At 41.4% G+C, this 14,498-nt stretch overlaps 1 protein-coding gene across 1 annotated transcript; it reads left to right on the top strand.

Moving 5' to 3' along the window:
• Positions 1-1,452: 1,452 nt before the first annotated feature.
• Positions 1,453-8,100, top strand: fbxl22 (F-box and leucine-rich repeat protein 22). The gene is made up of 3 exons (XM_030766891.1): positions 1,453-1,496; positions 2,950-3,285; positions 7,752-8,100. Exons 2-3 carry the CDS (start codon positions 2,951-2,953, stop codon positions 8,098-8,100), a joined length of 684 nt encoding a protein of 227 aa, XP_030622751.1. The 5' UTR covers positions 1,453-1,496; position 2,950.
• The last annotated feature ends 6,398 nt before the right edge of the window (positions 8,101-14,498 follow it).

The raw sequence follows: 14,498 nt of genomic DNA, 5'->3' as shown, positions 1-14,498 counted from the left end.
GCAGTAAAGCAGAACACGCTTTGATTTTGTGCAATTATTCAAAGCTAGTCTCATTTTGGAAAGGAACAAAATTAGTCAAAGCTAGTTTCGTTCAGAGAAGGAACAAGTACTTTCTCAGATCTTACTGACTAAATGAAAAATGACTGTTATTATTAATCTCTTCAGAGTGAGTGAGTTGAGTGAAAGAAATGAGTAATGTGGGACTGTTTTGATGAAAGAGCAATGGTGGTTTTATTTAAATTTGAGGCACACAAAATATGTTCTTCTTTTTCTAAATTCAACAAAAGCTATATCTGCTCAGTTATTTTGATCCTATGATTATAGAGAAACAGAGACAACTGCCTTTTATTTTTCCATGAAAAGTTTCCTTTTCACTGTTCAGTGCAAAAGGAATTTAAGCCATATTACTACTAGAATGTTTTGACTTCGCCTGAGGGCGGTGCTTATTCGCTCTACCGGTTTGTTTCGTTTCGTTTGATACGTGTAATTGTAAAGGACGTACAAATGGATGACTACTGCTCACGTGCAAAGCCAACATAAACTGTCTCCTTGGATATACAGGTGATACAAAAAACAACACAGCAAGTTCAAACAGTGCAGGTTTTCTGGTCAAAACAGGGGAGACACAGGGTTATACACACTAATCAAAACAATCTTAGGACTTCTCACTACTCCAGGGATTTGATCATATGTCGCTGCAGACACACTGATTGACCTGCATCATAAATCCAGGTTAATGTACAAGAAGGTCTTGACCACTTGTTTCCCCCGGATGGGATCTGGGGTACCAGAGTTATAGATAAGGAGTAACTAATGAAGGGTGTAGTGGTTATTTGTAAAAAAAAAAAAAAAATGGACTCAATAGTTTAGGTTACTCAAAACTGACAGGCTTTGTTGGCAGTTGGGAGTTTGAGTATATGAGAATTTGTGTGTATTTGTTGGGGGGGGGGGGTGCTTGAAATTCTTTCTAGGGGTATTATGGCTATAGGTCTCCATGGTAACAAATTAAGTACTTCAGCAGAGCATCTGCTTGTCGGTGTTGCTCGTCCTTTTCTAAGCTGGCCTGCTTTGTTGCAACTACAGTTGCGTGGTTTTAATGACCTTATTCCATTAAGATGCAATTGCAGCGTCAGAGTACATTGTATTCCTGGCAAGCATGTGGGTGAGAGAGCGAACAGAGTAACATCATGTACTGAAGTGCATGTTCTTTTGTCTAACCCATATTCAAAGCTCACGTGGAACAGATTTCATCATAAGTGGAGCTGCAGAAACAGTGACTTTTTTTTTTCTTTTTTTTCTTCCGGACAGTTTCCTGTGGCACTCGGCTTTGGTATTCATAAATACAGATTAACTTTGCTGTCGACCTTAACCACTCAGGGTACTGTTTGTTATGAGTGCTCAACTCAACTCTCTCTCTCTCTCTCTCTCACTCTCACTCTCTTCCTCTCTCTCTCTCTCTCTCTCTCTGTTTTTTTTCCCTCCCTGTGGCTGTTCCTATTATCAGACGCTGACGTCCGCCCACACACACACACACACACACACACACACACACAACCTCTTCGGGTGCAAAGTAAACACTAGGGCTGCCCTGGTGACACGTGCCAGTTCGACAGTGCTGTCGCTGTGAGGGGAACAGGCTCTCCTGTGTTGTGGGAGGAACAGCTGCTCTCCGCGGCTCGCTCCCACAGGTGTTCGTCTAAGGAGGCTGCAACACTGTCCTTCTTTACCACACAAGTGGAGCCTCCCTTCCTCTTTTTTCCCCACCTGAAGTCAGCTCCCAGCTGCTGATAAGCTCACGTTGCTCCGTGTTATCAAGTGCCACTGCGCTGCCTCAGCACGTCATGAGTCATGAGCGTGAGTCACTCTGAACAAGCTGTAATCTCTCTCCCCCTGGGAAACGCGTCGGCACGTCCAAAGTGACTGAAGTCGACGCTCTTCAGTGAAACCAGGTGGAGCTGGAAGGTCATTAAACTATTGCACAGTGTACTCTTAATGAGATGGAAAAAGCTATTTCTTCTTTTTTTTCCTGCCCTCTTCTTTTCTTCCTCTCCCTGAGAGCGGATGCAGTTCTTTCATCTGTATTAAGATCCAAAACAGTTTCAGCCAGGCACAGGACCCTTTTTGGTAGAGCAAGGACCGCAATGAACATAGACACAGTTAGATGTTTCAACACTTTACGGTTTGCATGTTCAAAAAATAACGTCTTTATCGTTAGTATGAGTTGAACGATACTTAACTGAATAGACATTCATCTATCTCGGTGTGATTAACAGACCTAAATGAATATCATTTAAATGTGAAATATTTAAGAAGCATTGTTGTGAGGTCTAACCTCAAAGACCCTTTCATGATGTCTGGCCTATATTACTCTAAGTGTGATTTCAGGAGAAGCATAGTCTTTTTTTCGATCTCACAAAGCCGCTTGACAAGGCAAACCAGTTTTTTTAGCCCTTAAAAATGTTTCAAAATTGGTTCATTTCATCCTAAAGCAGTGTGATCAGAGAAAGGGATGCTTGCCCCTCAGTGTCAATGGGTCTTGATATTTCATTATTACTAGAGAGAGTGGTTTTTTTTTTTTTTTTTTGACTGAATTAGGAATTAGGAATTAGGTCCTGGGACTGATAAAATGATCCCCTGTGCCTGATAAGAGGACCCACCACTGTCTGAACATCTGTGTGTCCTGTGTGCAGCCTGTCGCCGAGGGAACGGAGACAGATGGAACAGCGGGCGCCTGCTTAACGCGTTTCCATTTTCAACTGCGCCTGCAGTTGTTCTCCCAAAAATAACCTCCATTCCTCGCGACCTTATATGTGCAACAGCAGGGCAGCAGCCTGAGTCAGGGAGGAATCATGTATCCAGGCCACACAATGCACAATTGCTGTATGTCAGGAGGCCAGCTTTCAGCTTGAGCTGGAGGCCTGTCTGTCTTTCTCACACTCACTGACTGACTATGCATCTCACACAACTCAACAGAGAGTGTTTGCTGCACCTCTTCTCTTTTCTGGACAAAGACAGTCGTCGGAGTCTGTCTCTGACGTGCCTGAGTCTTCGTGAGGTTTTCTTAGACTCTCACCTGTGGTCTTTGCTACATTTCAGTTCCCCGAGCGAACTGCGGAAAAATAATTTTGTGCTGGGCCCCTCTCTCAGGCACTTGGCTATACACTGGCATTCCAGTCGCGTTCAAGTATGTAACATCGAGGACTGGATGAAGACCATGTTCCAGAAAGATCTCTGCAGGAAGCATGAGAGATTGGTCAGCGATTTTTTGGCTCGTGTGTGCCAGCTGTAAGTATTTATTTGCATGTGCATCATTGTCGTCCAGTTCATCGTGTTCTGTTTGTACCTCACAGATGTGTGCTAGTGTTTTGCCCTCTTACACTGGGCTGATGAAAGACAGTAAATGCATTGTATGATTGTATACAGTCAATACAAGGCGGGTGAACTCTTTTATCCAGTGCTGGGCAAGTGAGTTCTTTTCTCTTCTGAAAACAGATCTTTCAGTCTCTCTTTTTATTTCACCAAAACAGAAATATGACCGCACTGCTCATATTTTCCATTACAGTTGTGATGTACTTTTATGAGTTTATAGTTTTAAAGCTACCTGTATAATTGCAGTGCTACTGCATTTGAATTCGAATTAAATTTTTCTTGAATATGTTTTTGTGCTTTAAAATGTGGCACTGGTAAAGGATCTGAGAAGAATTCACCCAGAGAGACAGGACATTTGTAGGTAAATGTGGTGGTTAGCCGTTGGCAGCTACCAAATAATAACAACAAACTACACCCCCCCCCCCCCCCCCCCCGCTCTATCACTCTGGAACAGTGTCTCTGTCAGTCAAAACCACAGGACATAAACACTCTCTACACTATGATGGAAAAAAGTGTGGTAGCATGGGACCCCAGGAGCCCAATTAAATTTTCCATAGAGCATTTTAAGTGAGGAATGGCTTTGCCTGACACTCCCATCATTTCTTTAAAATGAGATCCGTGATAAACAGACTCTATCTGGTTTTGCTCCTGAGCAGAGACAAATGCATTGAGACAGACAGACAGCACCTTCCATAACCATGCTGTGTCAGGACGACTAATACATGGCAATAGGGGACAGGGAGAGTAATATCAGTGTCAGATACTATACTCGCAGTTGACACATGAACGAAAGGAAACATTTAAGGACTTGAAAATGACACAACCTCAAACATTCCTCTGGGAACCCTCTAATGGTCTTATTTTCTTGCTTCTCTGCTCTAATTCTCTAATTATAGACATATGGGGAAGTCAAGCAGATCACCCACATATCAAGGAACGTGTATGCAATCTCCTTCTTCAGTGAACGCTATTTTGATTCTGGAATGAACCATCGTTTCATTGTTTGACTGATTGTTGCTATTTCCGGCTTATCGAAGGCACTCACGCCGAGTTTATGCCATCAGATCGTGAGTGGACTGTCAGAAGGTCGGGGGCGCAACAGACTCAGAGTCTCAGAGTGAGAGAGAATTACTCACTGAGCGCTTTAATATGAGCTCTGCTCAGTCTCTCACAGACAGCCAGTAATGACAGGAGATGTGCCCCAGCTCTGTGAGTGCATGTTATTAGTCTCTGAGATAACCTAGTCACCCGCATAAGATGGCAGCTACGTTCTTGGAGTTTAACCGTTTAGACCAGGAAGTAGCCAAGCTTCCTCTGGTTGTTTGCTCCCAGGTTAATCCGGCGCTGCTATTTCTGCTAGCATAACACTTGTCACAGTCTTGGCTCAGCCAAAAAAAAAAAAAGTCTCTGTTTGTGTAGGCTTAAACCAAAAGTCTGCATGCTCTAAAGTTCCCCCAAGGGAGGATTCCCCCAGCAGCACCTTGAAGGCATTTCTGAATCATAAAACCTGAAACAGCACTGACTTGACTTAAGAGAGAGATCATCTCCACACCTTGTGCTCCTTAATGTGGTTGTTATATGCGCCATAAAGTACAGAATGCATTATGCTTGGGGAGAGAAAAATGTTGAGAACAATTTTAGGTGACGCAAGAAAGAGAGAGAGAGAGAGAAAGAGAGAGAGAGAGAGTGAGAGAGAGAGTGGAGAGGTCAGACGAGTGTAGTCCTGCCCCTGACAGCCCAGCTCACATGATTCACACTGGCAGGTGGAGTCTACAATTACCTCTTTGTTACTTTGGTGCAGTGCACATGTGCATCTTAGTCAGTCTGTCAGTCTCTCTCGCTCCCTCTCTCTCTCTCTCTCCTTCTCTCCTCTTTTTCTCTCTTTCTCTGACACATATTCTGACTCTACTGATTCATCTGCCTAAGAAAATCTAGAAATTTCTGGATGCCTGTGGATTGCAGTGCCAGTCTAGATGTTTACTGAAATGTATTTGCATTTTTGCAGCTAATTTTCTTCCCAATTCTTGATCTTCCAGTTTAAGATTATGGTGAATGGGTCCACGGAAAGCCTCTGTGAGGTCATGCCAGTAATGAGTAATGTGGGCTCAAATCATTTATGAGCTATATGACTGTTTTTTCCTTTTGAATAATGTAACACATTCTGTTTGTTGTAGCATAGTTCTCAATCTTATAGAAAATAGCTGACATTATCAAAATTTTTTTTTAGATTTATAATAAAGATTTGTAATATCATACAGCATGTATCCAGAGTTATAAACAGAATTTACAGCTGCACTTAGGAAAGGAATGAATCCACTGTAGTAAAAAAAAACAACATTTCAATATAGCCATCTGAATAAAAGAAAATATAAGAAAGTTCCATCTGGCCTTTGTCATGTGAGGTCCAGTGTTTTATGATGCTCTTGGCTTGGACTGGCACTTATGCTGTGTCTGAGCAAAGCGTCTTTTCGCTCTCTCTCTCTCTCTCTCTCTCTGTGTATTGCTGTTCTGCAAAGTTCCCAAAAACATCCCTATGACTTCCTAGCCGATTGATTTAAGGACTCCATGCTGAATAAACTATGTACAGCGGAGAGACTTTAAGTGCAATTCTCAGTGAAATATGAATGCCTGCAGTCAAAGTTGCTGCATATGGAACTGTACTATATACATTACCATGTAAAGGATGAAGACATTTAAGAGTAAAGTCTGACCATAAAAGGAAATGTGAATCTATATGTTGTGGAAAATATTACTTGTCCTCTCTATCCCTCCTGCCACGTCTCTCTTTATAAACACCAGGCTCTCGGCTTAGTAAGAGAAAGAGATCTACATGACAGATAGACTGTTGCTGGTTAAATGCTTCTGACTTTGCAAAAAAAAAAAAAAAAGAACAACTGCACAAAAGGAGGGTGGCGCCATTAAAAGAGGAGGGCATTATTATGTAAGGCGAGGACGATAACATTTGTAGCGCTGGTGAGTTTGCTTACTTTCACTGGTGTGAGCAATGATGTTGTCAAGCTTAAATAAAAAGAAAGAGGAGGGAAAAAAGGGAAAAATAAGTAAAGAAGAAAAAGTTGTCCAATATGTCAATCCTAACGGCTTTAGATCTTTGTCTCTTTTACAATTTCCTGTACGATATCGGAGATGAAGCAAACAGGCTCTCGTGACAGTAAAAGGAAGGCCACGTGTATAGACTGTACCTCTCTGTGCACAGGGTTATTAGGACAGTACCCAGAGCCTCATAGGAGACTGGAATGTGCCTGCCTCACATGTGGTTAAGTGGTAAGATTACGTAAGTCTTTATGTAATCTGTATCAGTAAACGTGAATGACATCGCAAAGCTGCAGCCATCAGCTGTGTGTGTGTGTGTGTGTGTGTGTCCAATGACCCTGTGCCAGTCCACCAGTATGCTGCAGTGCTCTACTGATATCTAAGGCAGAAAAGGCTTAGGCTTAGGCGATATCTGTTCACCAATAAACAATGTTGCTATCTGCTATGGCTCCACAAAGAAATACAAAACTCACCATCAAACGAGACAATCTGGTGAACAGAGAAAGCACACAAGGGCATCAGCATTGTGAATGTGTGTGTGTGTGTGTATGAGAGAGAGAGAGAGAGAGAGAGAGAGAGAGAGAGAAAGATGGCTAATGCCAAAAAAGATAACAACTCCCTTGTTCTTGTTGTCTTATACCTTCCACACGCATGCCCAGTGAGAGCCAGATGCTTAAGCATAGCCCAGGTTCCTGTTTAAACTGTTGGCATTGTCAGGAAGATCAGATTTCTGTATCTCAATAATTGTCATTTACTGGCTATTGACATGTGGCTTAGATCACTCTGGTAGCTTTAATGTGTCACCTGTCACCCGATACCTCCATTACAGAACAGAGCGCGTTCATCATTCAGTCAACACATCTCTGACTGTTATTGTAATAGAGATGGTGTCCCAAACAAACTAATCCTTCAGTAGTCATTTTTCATATGGGTCAAAAAAATGAAAAAAAAAAGAAAAGAAAAAGAGAGAATAAAAGGAAAAGAAATACACTGTATATCTCTAGTGGTTTTGTGAGTCATACATTTTGTGGTCTGGGTTTGATGAAGCTGCTACAGCTTCTCTTATTCAGGTCAAATAAATGAGTAACCCAAAACTGATATTACCAGAGAAAATTAAAGCTGGGGAAAAAAACTAAACAAATTTCTCATTGTGGTGTTTAATGACGGTAAGATAATATCACCTTTAACGGTAATGGTAACATGCTGAATATTCTGTCATCGCAATAGCATATTTATGACAGTAATGCATTTGATTGCATTAGGCTGTTTTTCATTAAACATTGTCATTCAGTTTTTTATTTTCTATTGTGAAACAATCTTTCTCTTCACAGATGTCCAAACCTGTTGTCCTTGAGCTTATCAGGCTGTGGACACGTCTCGGACCAGGATGTCATCAGCGTGCTGCAGAGCTGTCAATGGCTACGCAAACTGCATCTGGAAAATTGTTCCCGGATGACGGACTCAGTCCTGCAGGCTGTAGTGGCTCACGGCGGGAGCCTGACCGAGGTACGAGTGGACTTCTGCAGGAATGTCACCCGGGCCGGGCTGCAGGCCGTCAGGAACAGGAAACCCTGCGTGAAACTGAGTGCAGTGCACAGTGCTGGGATGATCCCTGACAGTAAACCTGAGGAGAAAGTGCAGATAAAGAGAACCCTGCAGAAGCTACTGCTGTTCTCTTAAGAACCGCAACCAATGAGGTGCAAAAGCTTTAGGAGATCCTGAAGAGTAGAATAATAATGATGGAACAAGGGGAGCCGGTAAAGTGCGCATTTTGACTGAATCCAGTTGAAGCTGTGTTTTCTGGTACAGTATATACTTTCTTTCTGAAACACAGGGTTCTCTCCTCTACTGTTGCTTTATTCCCAAGCCAGAAAAAAAAAGAGTTTTAAAGTTTTGTGAGTCCTCAATCTGACAGCTTTCAGTGGGAAGAGGACCAGAAAACAAGGCATTGTTTTCCATTTACAGTTGTACATTGTGGTGCTCTCTCTTTTCTTACTCTATCCTTTATTATTATTAATATTAGTTCATTTTTTAACAAAGATTAATTTGTCATTTTTTACCACTGTTTTTGTTGAGTGGCAGCTATTATTGAATTGCAGTTGTTTTTAGTCAAATTAGTGTTGGTCTTCATGTCAACAATTGTTTCTTCATTTGTCATTCCGTGTATGAGCTGAAAAACCAATGATTTCATACGTTTTTTTTTTAATCATTTAAGACAAGTTTCATGTTTATTTGAATGTATTTTCTCTGAATGTCTTTTTTTGATTAAATATTGGCGGGACTATGTCGCTTTTCATTTTCTGCATCACAGCAGTACTTCATGACAGCTAACACTGACAGGCACACAACAATTAATCTGCATTTATCATCTCATGAAGCAATTTTTCCAACTCCCCGCTGTTGCTTTTATGCGAAAGGAACGTATTTGTTTTCGCTCGCTTCTGCGCGTGTTGCAATTAGAGAAACATGATAAAACATGTGACCCGAAGCATTAAGGGCAGTGTGATTTTGTTGCATAATCTTAAGCAACGACTGGAACATCTCATGGTTGATTTGGACACTTCAACTGTAGATATTGGACTCTACTCAAGTTGCGTAAGTTGCTTTGACCACACACGCACCACCCTCTGATCGCTTCAACAGAGATCAGTTGACGTTCTGTTGTTTTTGACACTTTTGTGCGCACCGGTTTAGAGAGGACGCGTTCATATGTCTTTGAGGACGAAGGACTATTATTTTCTGTCTTACGGTAAGAAGTGACCTAATGTCAGCCTGTACGGGGTTCTCTCGGGGCGTTTTGGCTGGCTGCCAAAGCTGTGATTAGAAACATATTATGTAAGTGTTTGAGGCGTACGAAAATGGGTTGGACAGTATCTGTCCGCTCCACGTGACCACGCTATAGTTGTTTTATGTTGCACTGGACCGCTCGTTCAAGCGGTGGCGCTCGATGCCACCACGCGCGTTCCCGCGGGGGGAAAAATAGAAGACTGCTTTCCTAGGACGAAAGCCACCAACTCTCGTAAGCATGAATATGAGATCAACAGAAATAACTTGCTAGCTGTTGTTGTTGTTCAATTGTTATGTAATTTAAAAAAAAAAATTCTCCTGGCCATCAGGAGCGGTCTTTGGAACGTCATGGAACGTTTGAACGAATATGAATTGGTAACACTGACTTAGCAGTCGCAGCTTTGTGTCGACACTGTGTTTTCTAAAATCATTATCAAGCTCCATATGTTTCCAAAGAACGCTAATAACAGCATAAAAAGAAAAAGTATTTAGCCATATAATTATCTAAAATGTCCCCACCCCTTAAAATGAGTCACACCTATCTTTTCTATTCTTAGGACGTGTACCATGAAATCTAACAATGGAACAGAAAACAAACAATCACAAGCGATATCTATATCCATATCTATATCTATATCTATATCTATATCTATACCTATCTATGTATGTACCTATATGTGTGTGTGTGTGTATGCATACATTTCTTTGACATGAAAAAGAATGTCTTTGAACCAATAGCGGGTCTTTTGGTCATTTGTGTTAAATGTAAACTACCTTGAACGCTTTGATCCCTTGGGTCTAATGACATCTGAGGTCTTAGGACCTCAAATGCCTTTTGGAGTTTTACCCCTATCTAACTCACTGGAGCCGTGAGGCATGAAACAGAGAACGCAGAGTGCCGACTGACTGCATCCAAAGTCAGGTATTTCTTTTGTTGTGAAGGCCAATCCACTCCCTTGAAAAATTATGCAATCAGACAAAACCTCACAAGTTTCCTGATAAGTCGATAAGGCCATGTGTCTGGAATGGCAGTGTTTAAAAGATTAAACAAGTTAAAGATTAAACACATGCCATTTCTTTTAGATGTACAGACACAGTTGTCATCATATGTACGCTCCATGGATCGCGTGCACAGAATTTGTTCTTCGTTCAACCAGTTATCACTGATAATGAAGACACACTGATTTCTCTGTGAGAGTCTTGTCATTTGGCAACACTTTCCCAGAACAAGTCAAACTGCCAGAAGCAACTGACTGATACTGTAAGGATAGGACCAGACCTTGAAGTGGTGGCTGATGTGTGGTCTGCGCCAGGCAACGAAGATTTCTTTTTTCTCTTTGTTGCCAAGGTTACAGTCACCGAGCACCTGATTTTGGCAGCCTAATGGCACAGAAGGTTAGACTGTTTTTTTTTTTTTAGCTTTCGGAAGCCATCAGTGTGTTTTGACTACACTTAGGATTCCGACTTTTTGAAATACCTTAGAGGTCACACAGCTGGGTGTAGTTTTGTGAACATACAGAGTACATGTGTTTTATTATACACAAAGTTCTGTTTGTGAATATATACTGACACTCTGACCAACATTAGTGAATATACACTCTGAGTATAAGTGAAACTATTGGACTCTATACATTTCTGCCAGCATAGTTAATAAACCCATCTTAAAATATAACATTTTCACCCAACTCCCCCATTGTCTGTCACTAAAAAATGCTTCACATTGTGTGCAAATATAGGGTTTTATTAAGCATTCAAAGTTTGGTGGTGTTTACCTCAGCATTGTCTGTAGAGAGTTCTCTTATTTCAGCATTGTGACATCTGTTCTTGTGCTGTACAAAATAGTTGCCATAACATTATCAGCAGGTGCCTATATAAACAGGGCTTTATCAGAACATATCCACTCAAAGTCTTTCTTTTTTTTTTGGCTTTTCCCAGATCAAATACATTTCAGAAGCTTTGGAGTGGGTTGATAAGTCCCAAAGAAAATTACACGTTGCCAGAATTACAATGAAACACTTGAGCAGAGAGCAGGAATGCTCCCAGTTGCCAGGTGTGATCACTTACGTGGGATTTGGACTTCCAGGTGGGCTGGATGTTGTTCTTCCCCATTGCTCTTGAGGCTTATCCTTCCCCGAGCCAAACTGTAGGGGAAAAGAGCGTATAGCCGCACATACCTGAATGGAAGCGTCACATTGCTACATATGTTTAATCCTATGCTTACCCTCCAGCAATTTTTCCATATGTTTGAAACCAAAAACTGTAAAAACCAGTGACGTAATAACAGTAGTTTCTGTAAATGATATGTTGGCATGAACTGTTTTGGAGAGTCCCTGTTTTCCCTCATCACGTTTTTGCTGTAGTTTGTGACGTACATGTTGTCCGCAGATCTGCCATCTGTTAAGGGGTATGGAAAAACATTCAGAAATGATGCATGTGAACAGCACATGGTGTTTATATTGGCAAAACAGAGCATCTATAAACCCTGACTTGTTTTGACCTCTCATGTATGACAAATGTGATTAATGTAGTTATATCTTATGTCCAAAATATATAACATTTCATGCATTTCCACTTGGCCTTACTTGCCCTCTATATGTACATTTAATCTGTACGGCTGTTGTTTCTTGTAAAAAAAAAGTCCTATATGTATAAAACTCTGTTGAATTGAGTACAGCATTGCACAACATGACTGCCTTTCATTAGTCTTCCAGGCCTTCACTGTCGCAAAGGGAAAACCAGACTTATAATCTACATAGTTATCAGGCACTCCTAAGTGGATCTTATCTGAGGGGCAGTTATAAACTTGGCTGCAGCACATGTTTGAAATGACGTCTGGAGACGTTTTGTCACAAACTGTGCTTGTCCGTGTGTTAGTGTTCGTGTGTGTGTGTGTGTGTGTGTGTGTATAGTCACTCCTGCTCTGTGAGGGGGAAATGCAAAGGCAGTCCAGGCCATGAGCTGTTTTTTAAAAGTGTGGGAGGAAGTCACGTTGCAGTGAATTTTACAGCGCCAACGGAAAGGAGGAGTGAGATTTATGTCATCCAGGAATCAGAGGAGTATTCACTGAAAGACCAAACACAATCATTGCTATTCCTATCACAGCATCCGTGCTCACAGCCTCCTGCATCTTTTATGGGGGGGATACTCACCCCTGTCATGAATCGAACGGTTTATGGCAAGTACAGTGCCGATGCTTCTACTGTGCCTTTGGTTCTCCTTCCCCTGGTTCTGCTGTCGTGGAGTCGTTCAGGCCTCTGTTATGAGAGGGAGACAGGCAGGAGAGAGTAGACAGTGTCCTCATATAAACCTCTCTGGAGCCAACCACTGCTGCACATATTGCGTGCAGTCATATAGCGGGTGGGTGTGTTTGGAGTTGGAACTGATCCGAGGGGCACCGGCAAGGGTCTGTCTTTGAGGAAAAGGCCTATGAGTTCAATGGAAAGAAAACATAGACATTTGCCTCGTACAGAAAGTACAACCATACGTCCAATGCATTGTGCTTCGCTCCCATGGTGTGGCCTGTTTGAATTTTCAGAATATTTATACCAGGAATTACCATGTACTTTGTTGCAGCACTCCAAAAAAGTTTATACTTTGAGTGCTAACTTTTCATTTTCTTTATTTATTCCCAATACTATAAAATGGCACATTTCTTCAGTTGTAAAAATCAAGTGTCAGACTGTCCAAAATTACATGACGAAATAAAACATTTTACAGTGGAAATGAGTAAGATTGTTGAATTTATTTTGAGATGCTTCTGTTTATGAAGCAAGAGTTTTGAAAAAAAGTTGTTTAGTGTCTCATGTCCTGGCTGATGTATTTTCGCCGTAACATAAAGGAATGCAGACGCACTTGTCCTGCCTTTTTTTTTTTTAATTTTTCAATTGCTTTGCCTTTCTTTGTTTTCTTTCCCGTGTCGATGAAAGTGGGAAAAGGGTGTAATACTCTTTGGAAGGATGCCACCTCTGTGGGGCAAATTCCACGTTGGCTCCTTGCAGGAATACATGAGCCGATACCAACAGAAGAGCGAAGCAGATACCATAAGCCTGTCATGTAATAACGCCGATGAAGAGCCGATGGACTGCCTTTGATCTTAACATTTTTATGGCTTAATTTCCTGAATGGATTAAACCAGACTTTTAAAACAGTTCCCCAGGCTTCCTCCTTTAAATGTACTCTCCCCATTTTGCCATTACATCCGTGAGATTTAATCAATAGGAGATCAATACGTAGCAGCTAAGACCGAGAGCAAACCCTCCATCAGCTGTGTACAGGAAATGAGATGGTGATTTTTAAAGGAGCTAGTCTCAAGGAGATCTTGCAATAAATGTTTAATCCACAGATAAGCTGACTAAACAAGATGGAAAGTCTTATTCGCATTACACTATATATGGTATATTTACTGTCCAGGCAGTTTGGAAAACCTCCTTCCCTCTTGCAATAGCTATGGTTTTATTCTGTCTAAAACGTAAACTATGCACTGTTTTTCATTTGTGATTACATTACATTATAGTACTATATAGATAGACGTTTAACCTGTAAATAGACCTATTCTGGAAGGGTCCTATGGATAGCCCTAATCTACAGAGGTTTCTTATTGATCAGGTGGAGTGGCATTTCATGCCCGATGAGCCGCTCTCTCGGCTGTTCATTTTTACACTCATTTGTCTCCAGCTTCATTTGAAATGGAAATTACACCCAGGCAACCCCCTTGACAGTTGGACATAGTAAGCAAGCTAATCATCTTTAATCAGTCTTAATGCAGTATGTGAAAACAGCATAATGGTTAGGATTCTCATCACCGTGGCCTGAAGTCCAGTGTGTTCTTTTGGGGTTGTAGGAAAAGGATATATAACACTTTTAATATCGGCACATCATAATTTCAAAACAGCTCCAACTGAGGCTGTGTTTAATGATGTCTCCCGTCGTTTTATTTGCAGACTTTGAATGTCATTTCAGATGCTGGAAAAATGCAAACGAGATACCCAGAAGACCCTGCGCAGTCCCCGTGTAAATGTCCCATCCAGCGAGGAGATGGTGTAGTGAATTTGCCTGGAGCTGGACTGCAAGCACTGATTGTAAGGCAGTGAATAAGACTCTTTAATAACTGAGCCAAACTCTTAGATTTCTAGCATACCACACTGCCCTTTGTTTGGCTCGACTCTGCTACAGCAGCACTGATGCAGTTTAATGGACGGAAGTGTTGGATTCAGCACATGGAAAGGGTGTCTCTGATTCTTTTTTTATGTATGTACGTACGGTGTAGATTTTTTCAAATCCTTTAAATTGTA

Source organism: Chanos chanos, chromosome 2, assembly GCF_902362185.1.
Source record: "Chanos chanos chromosome 2, fChaCha1.1, whole genome shotgun sequence".
Taxonomy (NCBI): domain Eukaryota; kingdom Metazoa; phylum Chordata; class Actinopteri; order Gonorynchiformes; family Chanidae; genus Chanos; species Chanos chanos.
Note: the sequence above shows the minus strand (reverse complement) of the source record. Positions and strands in the feature narration are given on the sequence as shown.